Genomic DNA, 13,578 nt, shown 5'->3' on the forward strand with positions numbered 1-13,578 from the left:
ACAATTTTATAAAATATAAAAAAGAATAGCATAATAAATAACTAAACTAGAACTCTGCAAAAAAAAAAACCATAAACTTCACAATACAATTCACTTCTAACCGACAAAGTCCACCTTTTGCAACGTTTACAACAGCAAAATGGCAGGCCAGCAGCTGAGTTGCGGCGTGTAAAATGAAAACCTCCCCCCAATTCTCTACACCACCAGTAGAGTTTGTTTGCTTCCATAAGTCAGTCGGCAGTGCATAAAGGAAGTTGGGGGAGGTAATTCAGGAGGGAGAGGCTGATATCACAGCCCAAGTTGGGCGAGTCCATTCAATGCTCAGAAAGTGCACTTCCTGTTTCTCACCAGCCTACTATCCTCCCCTCTGTTCAATACGGCACTAACCAATTATCATTCTACCGCCCTCCCCTCCACACAATACAGTACTCACCACATATCAATGGTCTCCCCTATCTCGCGTCAAAAACAGAGAATGGACTTAACTAAATAAACACGGTCCTACTGTGTACTGCTGTACAGGGCTGAGACCTCTAATTAGATTGCTAATGGGTCTGCTCGGTCACTGCCCACCACCATGAGCACTAGCATCGCGTGTCAGGTAAAGTTCAAAAAGTGATGTTTATTTTTTAAATCACGACCTCTCGCGGAACCCCAGTTAAGAAACCCTGCTCTAGAGTTTACAGAGAATGGTATGGTAAACAAAAAGCCATCCAGTGAGTGGCAGTTCTATGGGAGAATGGCCCGACTGGTTCAAGCTGACAGGAAGGAGACAGTAACTCAAATAACTACAATTTACAACAGCGGTGTGCAGAAGAGCTTCTTTGAATGCAAAACATGCTGAACCTTGAAGTAGACCTAATAAAGTGGCAACTGAGTGTATTTTTTTCACAGTGCTCCAGGCTGGATTTCAAATCACAAGATCGACCAACATTCAATTGCATCACCTATAGCTGTGAGAAGTTTTGTTCTGGGTTGTAGGGCTGAGGGGGCTGTCTGGCAGAGACTGAAAATAAAGTAGAACCTCTTATCTCTTGGAGTTATTGATGAAATGGTTGCTCCCCTATTATCACGCACAAAATGCTGGAGAAACTCAGCAAGTCAGGCAACATTTATGGAAAGGAATAAAAAGTCGATGTTTCGGCCAAGATCCTTCTTCACGACCAAAGTGATTGTCAAAACGTTGACTCTTTATTCCTTTGCATAGAGGATGTCTGACTATTGAGTTTCTCCAGCATTTTGTGCATGTTACTCTGGATTTCCAGCATCTGCAAAAGTTCTTGTATTTTTGTCCCTATTATCATTGCCACTTTGGAGGGGATCTGGCGTATGTAAGAAGACTGCATGTCATCAGTGTTGGACTGTGTGATCTGTATCTCCCACTCCATTCCTTTCCCAGAGACACTGCAATGATTTGAAAAATACTGTGGTTGACAGTGGACTGAACTAAACATTTAGCATTCGTTAATCAGTGCACAGTGGAAAGACCACAATGGCCTTGCATAACTTACAGAAATATATTCACAGCTTTTCCCTATTTTTGTTACATGGCATTAAGTCTTTGGGACAGAGTTCACTGGTACTTGATTTACTTTAGCGCAGACTTCAGGATTAGCTAGCTATTCATCATAACCAAGGCTGATCTCCTGACACTGCAACATCCAAAAATATACACACAACTCACAACCTGCTCATGTGCATGGACCAACTTTTCATTGAACAGCTCTAGTTCTGTCAACCACCACCCCTAATATCCAAATTAATCATGAAAATACAATCTGGATCTTGGTTGTTTGAGGAACTGTACCCAGAAAGTTCTGTTAAGGTGCAATGACAAAGATTAGAAATCGGATGTCAAATACTAGAGCACATGCATCTGACACCTCTAGGTTCATTTTTACCCTATAATCAGCAGGCTCCAGATCCACTGCATTAAGGTGAGAGGGAAAATGTTTAGAGGAGATATATGAGGTAAATACTGTTTTTGCTAGAGAGTACTGGTTGCCAGGAATAAGCTGCCAAGGGTAACAGTGGAAGCAGATACAAGAGTAATTTTTAAGAAGCTTCTATATAGATACATGAATATGCGGGGAATGAAAGGATATGTATCATACACTCAACAGGCCGATAACATCTATGGAGAGGAATAAGCAGTTGATATTTCAGGCTAAGACCCTTCATCAGAGTCTATGACTCCACGTCGACTGTTTATTGCCCTCCATAGATGTGTCCTGACCTGCTCAGTTCCTCCAACATTTTGCATATGTGTTGCTCTGGACTTCCAGCATCTGCAGAATCTCTTACAAATAGGGATCATTTTAAGGCAAAAGAGATTTAGCTTAATTTTACATCATGCTTGGCACAGGGCAGACCAGGTCTGCTCCTGTTCTGTACTGTTCTATGTCAAGAATAAGAAGGAGTTTTCAGCGAGTGAGAGTAAACACTTAAATAATTGCTTTACTCTGCAAGAGTGTACAAGCGGAACCTGTCTAACTCACAGCTGGAATTTTTAAATCAGATGGAATTCTGAACATTTCCTGTTATCAAACTGACCCATGAACCAACTCCATGTTTTCAGTTTAAACCTTCAGAAGTTAATCATTTAGTGCTCTTTCATTTGTAGTTTAAAAAATAATTATTCTGTCTTCAATTTAAGTGTTCAACGTTAAAGGAAATGTGTATGAGATTAGTGATCATGTAAGTGTTACAGAGCTAAAAGTCCAGATAAATTTATTATCAAACTACATATGTATACCTTGAGATTTATTTTCTTGCACACATTTACAGAAAAATAAAGAAATACAATAGAATTGGTGAAAAACCATAAAGACTGACAAAAAAATGCAAAAGAAAGCTAACTATGTAAATAATATATATACCTGATGGTGTGGGACTTGAGGCTCCTGTACCTCTTCCCAATGGTAGTAGCAAGAGTGTGAACAGTGAACTACTCCTCTTTCTATTACTTATGTACTTCTTATTCCCAGTGTCTGTCCAATACTTACCTCCCAATCAATATCACCATAGGTTATCTGGTGACTCTCATGCTTCTGGTTTGGTTGTTCGATGCAAATTGAGTGCCGCTGTCCTACATGATAAAAGTCACTATACATCAGAGATATTTGTCGATGAAGATCTACAGGATGTGAAGGCCATAAACAGCATTTTATAAAGTCAAAAATCTCTTTAATGTTCACATTTCTCATGTGAGCATTACTTTTGAGCCAACCTGTCTAATTAATATCACAAGGTTGTTCTGTCACAGTGACCACCACTGTGTTGGATTAGGGATTAGGGTGTAGAACTGTTACTTTTTTTTTGTAGTTTAACTTCCCTATGCTTGCTTGTATTTTTATATAATCACCTATATATGTGTAATTGTTCAGTGAATTTACCGGTAATTGTGGTACAGCTGCTCCTGTGTTTTTCTAGAAGCTTCTTTGTTTTTTTTTTTGAACGCAAACAACAGGAATTCTGCAGATGCTGGAAATTCAAGCAACACACATCAAAGTTGCTGGTGAACACAGCAGGCCAGGCAGAATCTCTAGGAAGAGGTGCAGTCGATGTTTCAGGCCGAGACCCTTCGTCAGGACTAACTGAAGGAAGAGTTAGTAAGAGATTTGAAAGTGGGAGGGGGAGGGGGAGATCCAAAATCGGGATCCAACCATTAAGCACATCTTTCCCTCCCCCACCCCCTCTGCTTTCTGCAGGGATCGTTCCCTACACGACTCCCTTGTCCATTCATCCCCCCCATCCCTCCCCACTGATCTCCCCCCGGCACTTATCCTTGTAAGCGGAACAAGTGCTACACATGCCCTTACACCTCCTCCCTTACCACCATTCAGGGCCCCAGACAGTCCTTCCAGGTGAGGTGACACTTCACCTGTGAGTCGGCTGGGGTGATATACTGCGTCTGGTGCTCCTGATGTGGCCTTCTATATATTGGCAAGACCCGACGCAGACTGGGAGACTGCTTTGTTGAACACCTACACTCTGTCCGCCAGAGAAAGCAGGATCTCCCAGTGGCCACACATTTTAATTCCACATCTCATTCCCATTCTGACATGTCTATCCACGGCCTCCTCTACTGTAAAGATGAAGCCACACTCAGGTTGGAGGAACAACACCTTATATTCCGTCTGGGTAGCCTCCAACCTGATGGCATGAATATTGACTTCTCTAACTTCCGCTAATGCCCCACCTCCCTCTCGTACCCCATCCGTTATTTATTTTTATACACACATTCTTTCTCTCACTCTCCTTTTTCTCCCTCTGTCCCTCTGACTATACCCCTTGCCCATCCTCTGGGTCCCCCCCCACCTTGTCTTTCTCCCCAGGCCTCCTGTCCCATGATCCTCACATATCCCCTTTGCCAACCACCTGTCCAGCTCTTGGCTCCATCCCTCCCCCTCCTGTCTTCTCCTATCATTTTGGATCTCCCCCTCCCACTCCCACTTTCAAATCTCTTACTAACTCTTCCTTCAGTTAGTCCTGATGAAGGGTCTCAGCCAGAAACTTCGACTGTACCTCTTCCTAGAGATGCTGCCTGGCCTGCTGCGTTCACCAGCAACTTTGATGTGTGTTGCTTGTTTTTTTTTGAAACAGGTGTCACACCACTTGAAACTGGCTATTTTATTGGCCAATTCTTATCACTGGAACATTGTGACCTTTTAGTTGGAGCTAGTTTTTGTAGCCCCAGCCGAGGGAGCGTGTTGTGTCCTTGAGCAAAGCACTTAACCACAGATTACTCCAGTCCACCCAGTTGAAAATGGGTACCGACAAAATTGCTGGGGGTTAACCTTGCGATAGACTGGCGTCCTATCGGGAAGGGGGGGGGTGGAGTCTCGTACTCTCAGTCGCTTCACGCCATGGAAACTGACATCAGCACCGGCCTGATGAGCCTATAAGGCTCAGGACAGACTTTAACTTAGTTTTTGTAGAGGAAGGCCAGGACTTCTTTGATCTCTTGTATTTTTTTCTTTGTTTTAGGAACATTTAATAAAATGGCTGTGAACAACAAGTTTCACACCTTATTCTTGACCTCTAGATCACAAAAGCACCAGGAATCAACATTAGATAGAGACACAGGGAATGAGGATACTGGAAGCTGGAGCAATAAACAATCTTTGGAGGAACTCAGCAAGTCGAACAGCGTTTGTGAAGGAAAGGAGAATTGTCGCTGTTATGGGCTGAAACCCTGCAGGATTGCTTTCCTCCAAAAGATACTGCTCTACCTGCTGAGTTCATCCAACAAATTGTTTGATGCTTAATTATGGAACAAGCTGCTAGAGAAGACGGTGGAAGCAGGTACGATTACAAATTTTGAAAAAGCATTTGAACAGGTACACAAATAAAAACTGTTTAGAGAGAAAAGGGACAAACTACAGGCAAATGGAAACAGTGTAGATTGGCATCTTGGTCATGTTGTGTCAAGATGCCTGCTTCCATGTTGTACAACTTCATGTATATGAGCTTCAAGACCTTTGTCAATGGAAAGAAATCAAGAGCAGGATCTCTCATTCCCTCAAAAGTATATTAGCATAAAACCAAAGACTTTTTAAAAATAATTTCACCTGGAGTCAACCAGTTCAACACGACAGCAGTAAATCAAACCCAGATCTTCCCTGTACTTGCATCTCGTGCCCTGCTAAGTGGCTGCTGAACTGAACTTAATCTATATCACATAGTTAAATAACTACAAGAAATTTAGTAAGAGTTACTTGCCAACACAGTGGTATACCATTCATCATCTACTCTATAAAAAGGATGTATTGACAAGCAGACAGCTAAGACTTGGGAGCTGCTTAAAACTTACAGCATTTGCTACTGAAAATGCAAGAGAGCTTTCATTAGACACAACAAAAAGAACAAGTACATTTCCTCAGTCCTTACCAAAGTTCTAAGCTGTTACCCCTTCTCTTCTTGTCATCTGCCCATCACCTCCTTCCCTTTCTCCCATGGTCCACTCACCTCCCTTGTCAGATTCCTTCCTTTTCAACCCTTTACCTCTTTTAACCTCTTCCACCTCTTACCTCCCAGTTTCTCACTTCATCCCCTCTCCCCCACCCACCTTCTCACTCACTCGGTTTCACCTATCACCTGCCAGCTTGTACTTCTTCCCTTCCCCTCACATTCTTCTTGTCTTCTTCCTCTTTCCTTTCCAGTCTTCATGAAGGGTCTCGGCCCAAACCATTGACAGTTTATTCTGCTCCATAGCTGCTGCCTGACCTACTGAGTTCCTCCAGCATTTTGTGTGGATTTCCAGCACCTGCAGTATCTCTTGTGTATAAGTTTTTCCAATGTCCCAATAAACTGACCAATTTGTTCTAGATTTTAAAGATCTTTGCAACCTTACAATGGTGACTTTTTGCAGCTATATGCCTTTGTATTTACCTCTTTTACACTGGGTGAGTTTATTTGTGGTGTACTGGTTAGCGCGATGCTATTACAGTTCAGAGTTCAATTCTCTGAACTGTATTCTCTTTGCACCGCCTCCATGTGAATGCATGGGTTTCTTCCAGATGCTCCTGTTTCCTCCCATAGTCCAAAGATATACAGGTTAGTCAGTTAATTGGTCACTGTAAATTGTCCTGTGAGAGGCTAGGGTTAAATAGATGGGTTGCTGGCCAGTGCAGCTCATTGGGTTGAAGGGCATGTTCCACGCTGTATTTCTAAATAAATATTTCCCATCAATGCAGCCTGTTGCTCTATCAGGTCCCTTCCCTCTTGAACAGTCTCAGTGAATCACTGCATGGTGTTTACTCTCTTCCTTCACAACTTCCCAAAAGATAAAGCATATTTCAGTCTACCCACAGAATCTTATCCTGCTTTTCTTCCCTGCAATTCAGATTCAAACAGCTTTATATATGAAATTACACGGATCAATTATTTTGCAGTGTACAGTCCCTTTGTTGACAGTGAAATCATTATGCTTCATTGATCCAACTTGTGTCTTATATGGTTTTGAAAGAGACATACACAAGAAAATTCCAGTGAAGGTGACATGTTGTGTCTGAGCAGTACCTTCAGGTCATATTTCCTGTGGACGGTAAGTCTGTGACTAAATACATTTCTTGTTACGGTCATGTACGTCTCCACTCCATCCACTGTTAACCGGTACATGCCCAGGAACTGGGGAAGAAGTGTATTACCATGGCATTCCACAATATACTGCAAAGGAAAAGCAAAAGATAGTTAAGAACAGAGTTCAGTTAGATAAAAAGCAACTTGACTCCATAAGACCTTAAGATATAGGAGCAGAATTTGGCCATTCAGCCCATCGAATTTGCTCCACCATTGCATCATGGCTGATTCATTATCCCTCTCAACCAAATTCTCCTGCCTTCTCCCTGTAACCTTTGTCTCCCTTGCTAATTGAAAACCTATCAACCTTCACTTTAAATATACCTAATGAATTGGCCTCCACTTGCTGGCATTTTCTCTGCTTCTTTTCCAAAAGCAACTCTTGTTGGGTATTGACCACAAAATTTCATGAAGAAAAATAAACTTCAACAGGTTCTTCCTCATAACGGACTTAGCCAGTTTTCACTTGGACCTCCATTCTTGGTCATATCAAATTTGGGTACCTTGCTGCAGAGTGATTAAAGAATCTTGGTCAACTTTATCCCCTCCTTAATCTTGGAGCATGAAATCCACTTGCCAGCAACACCCCCACCCTACTGCAGCACAGACAAGGAAATGAACCTTGGACCTGGTCTCTATAGAACACAGCAGCATCAAGCGGTACTTTTATCCATTAAACATTGGTAGAGCTGTTAACTTTAAATACTGTTAACTTTTTTTAATTAAAAGAAGGCTAGCATGAGAAAAAAAGGATTGTACTTCTTAAGGCTTATTAAATCCTTAATATGGTGATAAGTGTCATTCTGGGATATTAGCTTCAGGTCATATTTCCTGTCAATAGCTGTGTGTGAATGTGAGTGAGTGAGTGAGTGTGTGTGTGCGCGCATGTACACACATGAATGCCTATTAGTATGCATGCATGTATGTGCATGTGAATGCGAGAGTGTGTGTGTGAGTGAGAGAGAGAGATTGATTAAACGTGTGTGTGAATGTTCAAAGTAAATTTTATTATCACCTCATACAACCCTGAGATTTATTTTCCTGCAGACAAACGGAAAGCGGCCAGTGCGTGAGCGGGCCAGTGAAGGAGTAGAGCTTTGAGGCTTTGACTCGAGAGATTCTGGCAGTTTTGGCAGTTGGTCTGTGCAATCAAGTCAATCAAGATTTGAGTAGATCAGCAGAAAGCCGTTGATTAGACTATCAAAGTTTGAATAGCTCAGACTCAGCAGAAAGCAGCTGATTGGGCAGTCGAGGCCAGATGACCAAGCATTTTGAAAAGCTCAAACAGATAAATAGAGGGATAGCTTAAGCAAAGCGGTCTGTGGAAAATGGCCAGTCAGTCAGTAGAGCTTTGAGGCTTTGACTCGAGAGGCTTCAACGAGAAGAGGCAGAGGACAAGCTTGCTCACAGTTAGTTTTTACAATGTCTCCTGAGACAGTGATGTGCCTCTCATGTGAGATGTAGCAGTCTTGGGGGAACTCCCCTCTCCTGCAGAGTCACATCTGCCAGAAGTGCATACGGCTGGGCGATCTGGAAGACCGTGTAAGGAATCTAGAGCAGCAGCTGGATGACCTTCGACTCATAAGGGAGAATGAGGCAGTCATAGATGAGAGCTACAGGGAGGTAGTCACATCTAGGCTGTTGGAAGCAGGTCGTTGGGTGACAGTCAGAGGGGGGAAAGCGAAGGTGAGCAGACAGGTAGTGCAGAGCACCTCTGTAGCCATTCCCCTGAATAATAAGTTTACCGTCCTGGATACTGTTGGCGAGGATGACCAACCAGGTGTGAGCCACAGTGACAGGGTCTCCGGCACTGAGTCTGACCCTGTTGTGCAGAAGGGTGGGACGGAGAAGAGGAGAGCTGTTGTCATTGGAGACTCTATAGCCAGGGGAGCAGACAGAAGATCTTGTGGACGTGAGAAGGACACCCACATGGTTTGTTGCCTCCTGGGTGCCAGGGTCCGGGATGTCTCTGACCGGGTGCACGACATCCTGGTACGAGAGGGAAAGCAACCAGAAGTCATGATACATGTTGGTAACAACGACATAGGCAGGAAGAAAGATAAGGTCCTGAAGTGTGAGTTTCAGGAATTAGGCAGAAGGCTGAAGAACAGGACCTCAAGGGTGACGTTCTCAGGTTTGCTGCCAGTGCTACGTGACAGTGATGGTAAGAATTGGAGGAGATGGCAGTTGAATGCGTGGCTGAGGAGTTGATGCACGGAGCAGGGTTTCAGATTTTTAGATCATTGGGATCTCTTCTGGGGAAGGTGGGACCTGTACAGATTAGATGGGTTGCACCTGAACGCGAGGGGGAGCAATATCCTTGCAGGTAGGTTTGCTAGCATGGTTCGGGAGGGTTTAAACTAATTTGCGAGGGGGTTGGGACCCAGAGCGATAGAGCAGTGAAAGAAGTGCATGGAGTAAAGCCAGATTTAACATAGAGGCTTTGAGGAAAGAAAAGCAGAATAAACGGTGTAAAGACAGTAAGGTAGAAGGGCTGAAATGTGTGTACCTCAACGCAAGAAGCATCAGGAACAAAGGTGCTGAACTGAGAGCTTGGATACATACATGGAATTATGATGTAGTGGCCATTAGAGAGACTAGGCTGGCACCAGGGCAGGAATGGATTCTCAATATTCCTGGATTTCAGTGCTTTAAAAGGGATAGAGAGGGCAGATAAAGGGGAGGAGGGGTGGTATTACTGCTCAGGGATACTATTACAGCTACAGAAAGGGTGGGTAATGTAGCAGGATCCTCTTTTGAGTCAATATGGGTGGAAGTCAGGAACAGGAAGGGAGCAGTTACTCTACTGGGGGTATTCTATAGGCCCCCTGGTAGCAGCAGAGATACAGAGGAGCAGATTGGGAGGCAGATTTTGGAAAGGTGCAAAAATAACTGGGTTGTTATCATGGGTGACTTTAACTTCCCTAATATTGGTTGGCACCTGATTAGTTCCAAGGGTTTAGATGGGGCAGAATATGTTAAGTGTGTCCAGGATGGATTCCTGTCACAGTATGTGGACAGGCCGACCAGGGGGAATGCCATACTAGATCTAGTACTAGGTAATGAACCGGGTCAGGTCACAGATCTCTCAGTGGGTGAGAATCTGGGGGACAGTGACCACCGCTCCCTGGCCTTTATAATTATCATGGAAAAGGATAGAATCAAAGAGGACAGGAAAATTTTTAATTGGGGAAAGGCAAATTATGAGACTTTCAGGCTAGAACTTGCGGGTGTGAATTGGGATGATGTTTTTGCAGGGAGATGCACTATGGACATGTGGTTGATGTTTAGAGATCTCTTGCGGGATGTAAGGGATAAATTTGTCCCGGTGAGGAAGATAAAGAATGGTAGGGTGAAGGAACCATGGGTGACAAGTGAGGTGGAAAATCTAGTCAGGTGGAAGAAGGCAGCATACATGAGGTTTAGGAAGCAAAGATCAGATGGGTCTATTGAGGAATAGAGGGAAGCAAGAAAGGAGCTTAAGAAGGGGCTGAGAAGAGCAAGAAGGGGGCATGAGAAGGCCTTGGCGAGTAGGGTAAAGGAAAACCCCAAGGCATTCTTCAATTATGTGAAGAGAAAAAGGATGACAGGAATGAAGGTAGGACCGATTAGAGATAAAGGTGGGAAGATGTGCCTGGAGGCTGTGGAAGTGAGCGAGGTCCTTAATGAATACTTCTCTTCGGTATTCACCAATGAGAGGGAACTTGATGATGGTGAGGACAATATGAGTGAGGTTGATGTTCTGGAGCATGTTGATATTAAGGGAGAGGAGGTGTTGGAGTTGTTAAAATACATTAGGACGGATAAGTCCCCGGGACCTGACGGAATATTCCCCAGGCTGCTCCACGAGGCGAGAGAAGAGATTGCTGAGCCTCTGGCTAGGATCTTTATGTCCTCGTTGTCTACGGGAATGGTACCTGAGAATTGGAGGGAGGCGAATGTTGTTCCCTTGTTCAAAAAAGGTAGTAGGGATAGTCCGGGTAATTATAGACCAGTGAGCCTTACGTCTGTGGTGGGAAAGCTGTTGGAAAAGATTCTTAGAGATAGGATCTATAGGCATTTAGAGAATCATGGTCTGATCAGGGACAGTCAGCATGGCTTTGTGAAGGGCAGATCGTGTCTAACAAGCCTGATAGAGTTCTTTGAGGAGGTGACCAGGCATATAGATGAGGGTAGTGCAGTGGATGTGATCTATATGGATTTTAGTAAGGCATTTGACAAGGTTCCACACGGTAGGCTTATTCAGAAAGTTATAAGGCATGGGATCCAGGGAAGTTTGGCCAGGTGGATTCAGAATTGGCTTGCCTGCAGAAGGCAGAGGGTGGTGGTGGAGGGAGTACATTCAGATTGGAGGATTGTGAATAGTGGTGTCCCACAAGGATCTGTTCTGGGACCTCTACTTTTCGTGATTTTTATTAACGACCTGGATGTTGGGGTAGAAGGGTGGGTTGGCAAGTTTGCAGACGACACAAAGGTTGGTGGTGTTGTAGATAGTGTAGAGGATTGTCAAAGATTGCAGAGAGACATTGATAGGATGCAGAAGTGGGCTGAGAAGTGGCAGATGGAGTTCAACCCGGAGAAGTGTGAGGTGGTACACTTTGGAAGGACAAACTCCAAGGCAGAGTACAAAGTAAATGGCAGAATACTTGGTAGTGTGGAGGACAAGAGGGATCTCGGAGTACATGTCCACAGATCCCTGAAAGTTACCTCACAGGTAGGTAGGGTAGTTAAGAAAGCTTATGGAGTGTTAGCTTTCTAAGTCGAGGGATAGAGTTTAAGAGTCGCGATGTAATGATGCAGCTCTATAAAACTCTGGTTAGGCCACACTTGGAGTACTGCGTCCAGTTCTGGTCACCTCACTATAGGAAGGATGTGGAAGCATTGGAAAGGGTACAGAGGAGATTTACCAGGATGCTGCCTGGTTTAGAAAGTATGCATTATGATCAGCGATTAAGGGAGCTAGGGCTTTACTCTTTGGAGAGAAGGAGGATGAGAGGAGACATGATAGAGGTGTACAAGATAATAAGAGGAATAGATAGAGTGGATAGCCAGCGCCTCTTCCCCAGGGCACCACTGCTCAATACAAGAGGACATGGCTTTAAGGTAAGGGGTGGGAAGTTCAAGGGGGATATTAGAGGAAGGCGGGGGCTTATATGGGAGGCAGGGTTTGAGGATTGGCACAACATTGTGGGCCGAAGGGCCTGTACTGTGCTGTACTATTCTATGTTCTATACTCCGTAAATCTATGGAATAGTAACAATGACAGGATCAATGAAAGATCAACCAAAGAGCAGAAGACAACAGACTATGCAAATACAAATATAAATAAATAGCAATAAATAACGAGAGCCTGAAGAAACGGGATCTCCCAATGGCCACCCATTTTGAATTCCACTTCCCGTTCCCATTCTGACATGGCAGTCTATAGCCTCCTCTACTGTCGCGATGAGGCCGCACTCAGGTTGGAGAAGAAACATCTTGTATTCTATCTGGGTAACCTACAACCTGATGACATGAACATCGATTTCTCAAACTTCCAGTAATGCTTCCCCCCTCACCTTCACCATTCCCCATTCCTGTTTCCCTCGCTGACCTATCTCCTTGCCTGCCCATCGCCTCCCACTGGTGTACCTCCTCCATTTTCTTTCTTCTATGGCCTTCTGTCCTCTGCTATCAGATGCCCCCTTCTCCAGCCCTGTATCTCTTTCACCAATCAACTTCCCAGCTTGTTATTTCCTCTCTCCCCCTTCAGGTTTCACCTATCACCTTGTGTTTCTCTCTCCCTTCACCCCTCACCCCACCTTTTAAATCTACTCATCTTTTTTTTCCAGTCATGCTGAAGGATCTCGGCCTGAAACATCAACTGTACTCATTTCCATAGATGCTGCCTGGCCCACTGAGAAAAGAGCATAGCCTAGATGGTGGGAATCTCTGACGATGGATTCTACGGCAGCATTTCACATAGATGTATATGTGTGTGAGAATAGGTGAGAGCTTGTGGGAGTGCTTGGAGAGTGCGAGAGTGTGCGTGTGGGTGGATGTGTTTGAGAGTGGGTGTGAGAGTAAGTGCGAGAGTGTGGTGTGTGTGTGAGCGACAGTGTGTATACGTGAGTACATATGCACACGCGTCTATGTGAGTATTAGGGACAAATGCAAATAGGAAAAGTGTAGATTGCCATGTTGATCGAGTTGTGTCAAAGGACCTGTTTCCATGTTGTATAACTTTATGAGCTTGTTATGTTCCTGTGAGTATGTGGGAGCAAAGAACTTCCAAGACCTTTTTCGAAGGAAAGAGATCGGGAGCAGGATCACTGATTCCCTTCAGAGTGTATCAAAGCCAAAGACTTTTATTTATATTTTTAAACAATTTATATAGTATTATATAATATTTTAAATAGCGTCAGTTGCATACTTGTGTTCAAAAAGCGTTATTTTTGTCATTGATCTTATGGTCACTGGTCAAGATGGCGCCTGCATACAATGCTCTTTTGGTCG

General features: G+C 43.9%; 1 protein-coding gene across 6 annotated transcripts in view; it reads right to left on the reverse strand.

Moving 5' to 3' along the window:
• Nucleotides 1–13,578, reverse strand: part of LOC140191482 (phosphatidylinositol 5-phosphate 4-kinase type-2 beta-like) — a 238,037-nt gene that overhangs the window by 72,770 nt on the left and 151,689 nt on the right. For all 6 annotated transcript variants that reach the window (XM_072248931.1, XM_072248930.1, XM_072248933.1 and 3 more), the window contains one exon: nucleotides 7,024–7,170. In XM_072248931.1, the coding sequence (XP_072105032.1) occupies nucleotides 7,024–7,170 (147 nt within the window). The remainder of the gene's footprint in view (nucleotides 1–7,023; nucleotides 7,171–13,578) is intronic.

The sequence above is a fragment of the Mobula birostris genome, chromosome X (genome assembly GCF_030028105.1).
Source record: "Mobula birostris isolate sMobBir1 chromosome X, sMobBir1.hap1, whole genome shotgun sequence".
NCBI classification, from domain to species: domain Eukaryota; kingdom Metazoa; phylum Chordata; class Chondrichthyes; order Myliobatiformes; family Myliobatidae; genus Mobula; species Mobula birostris.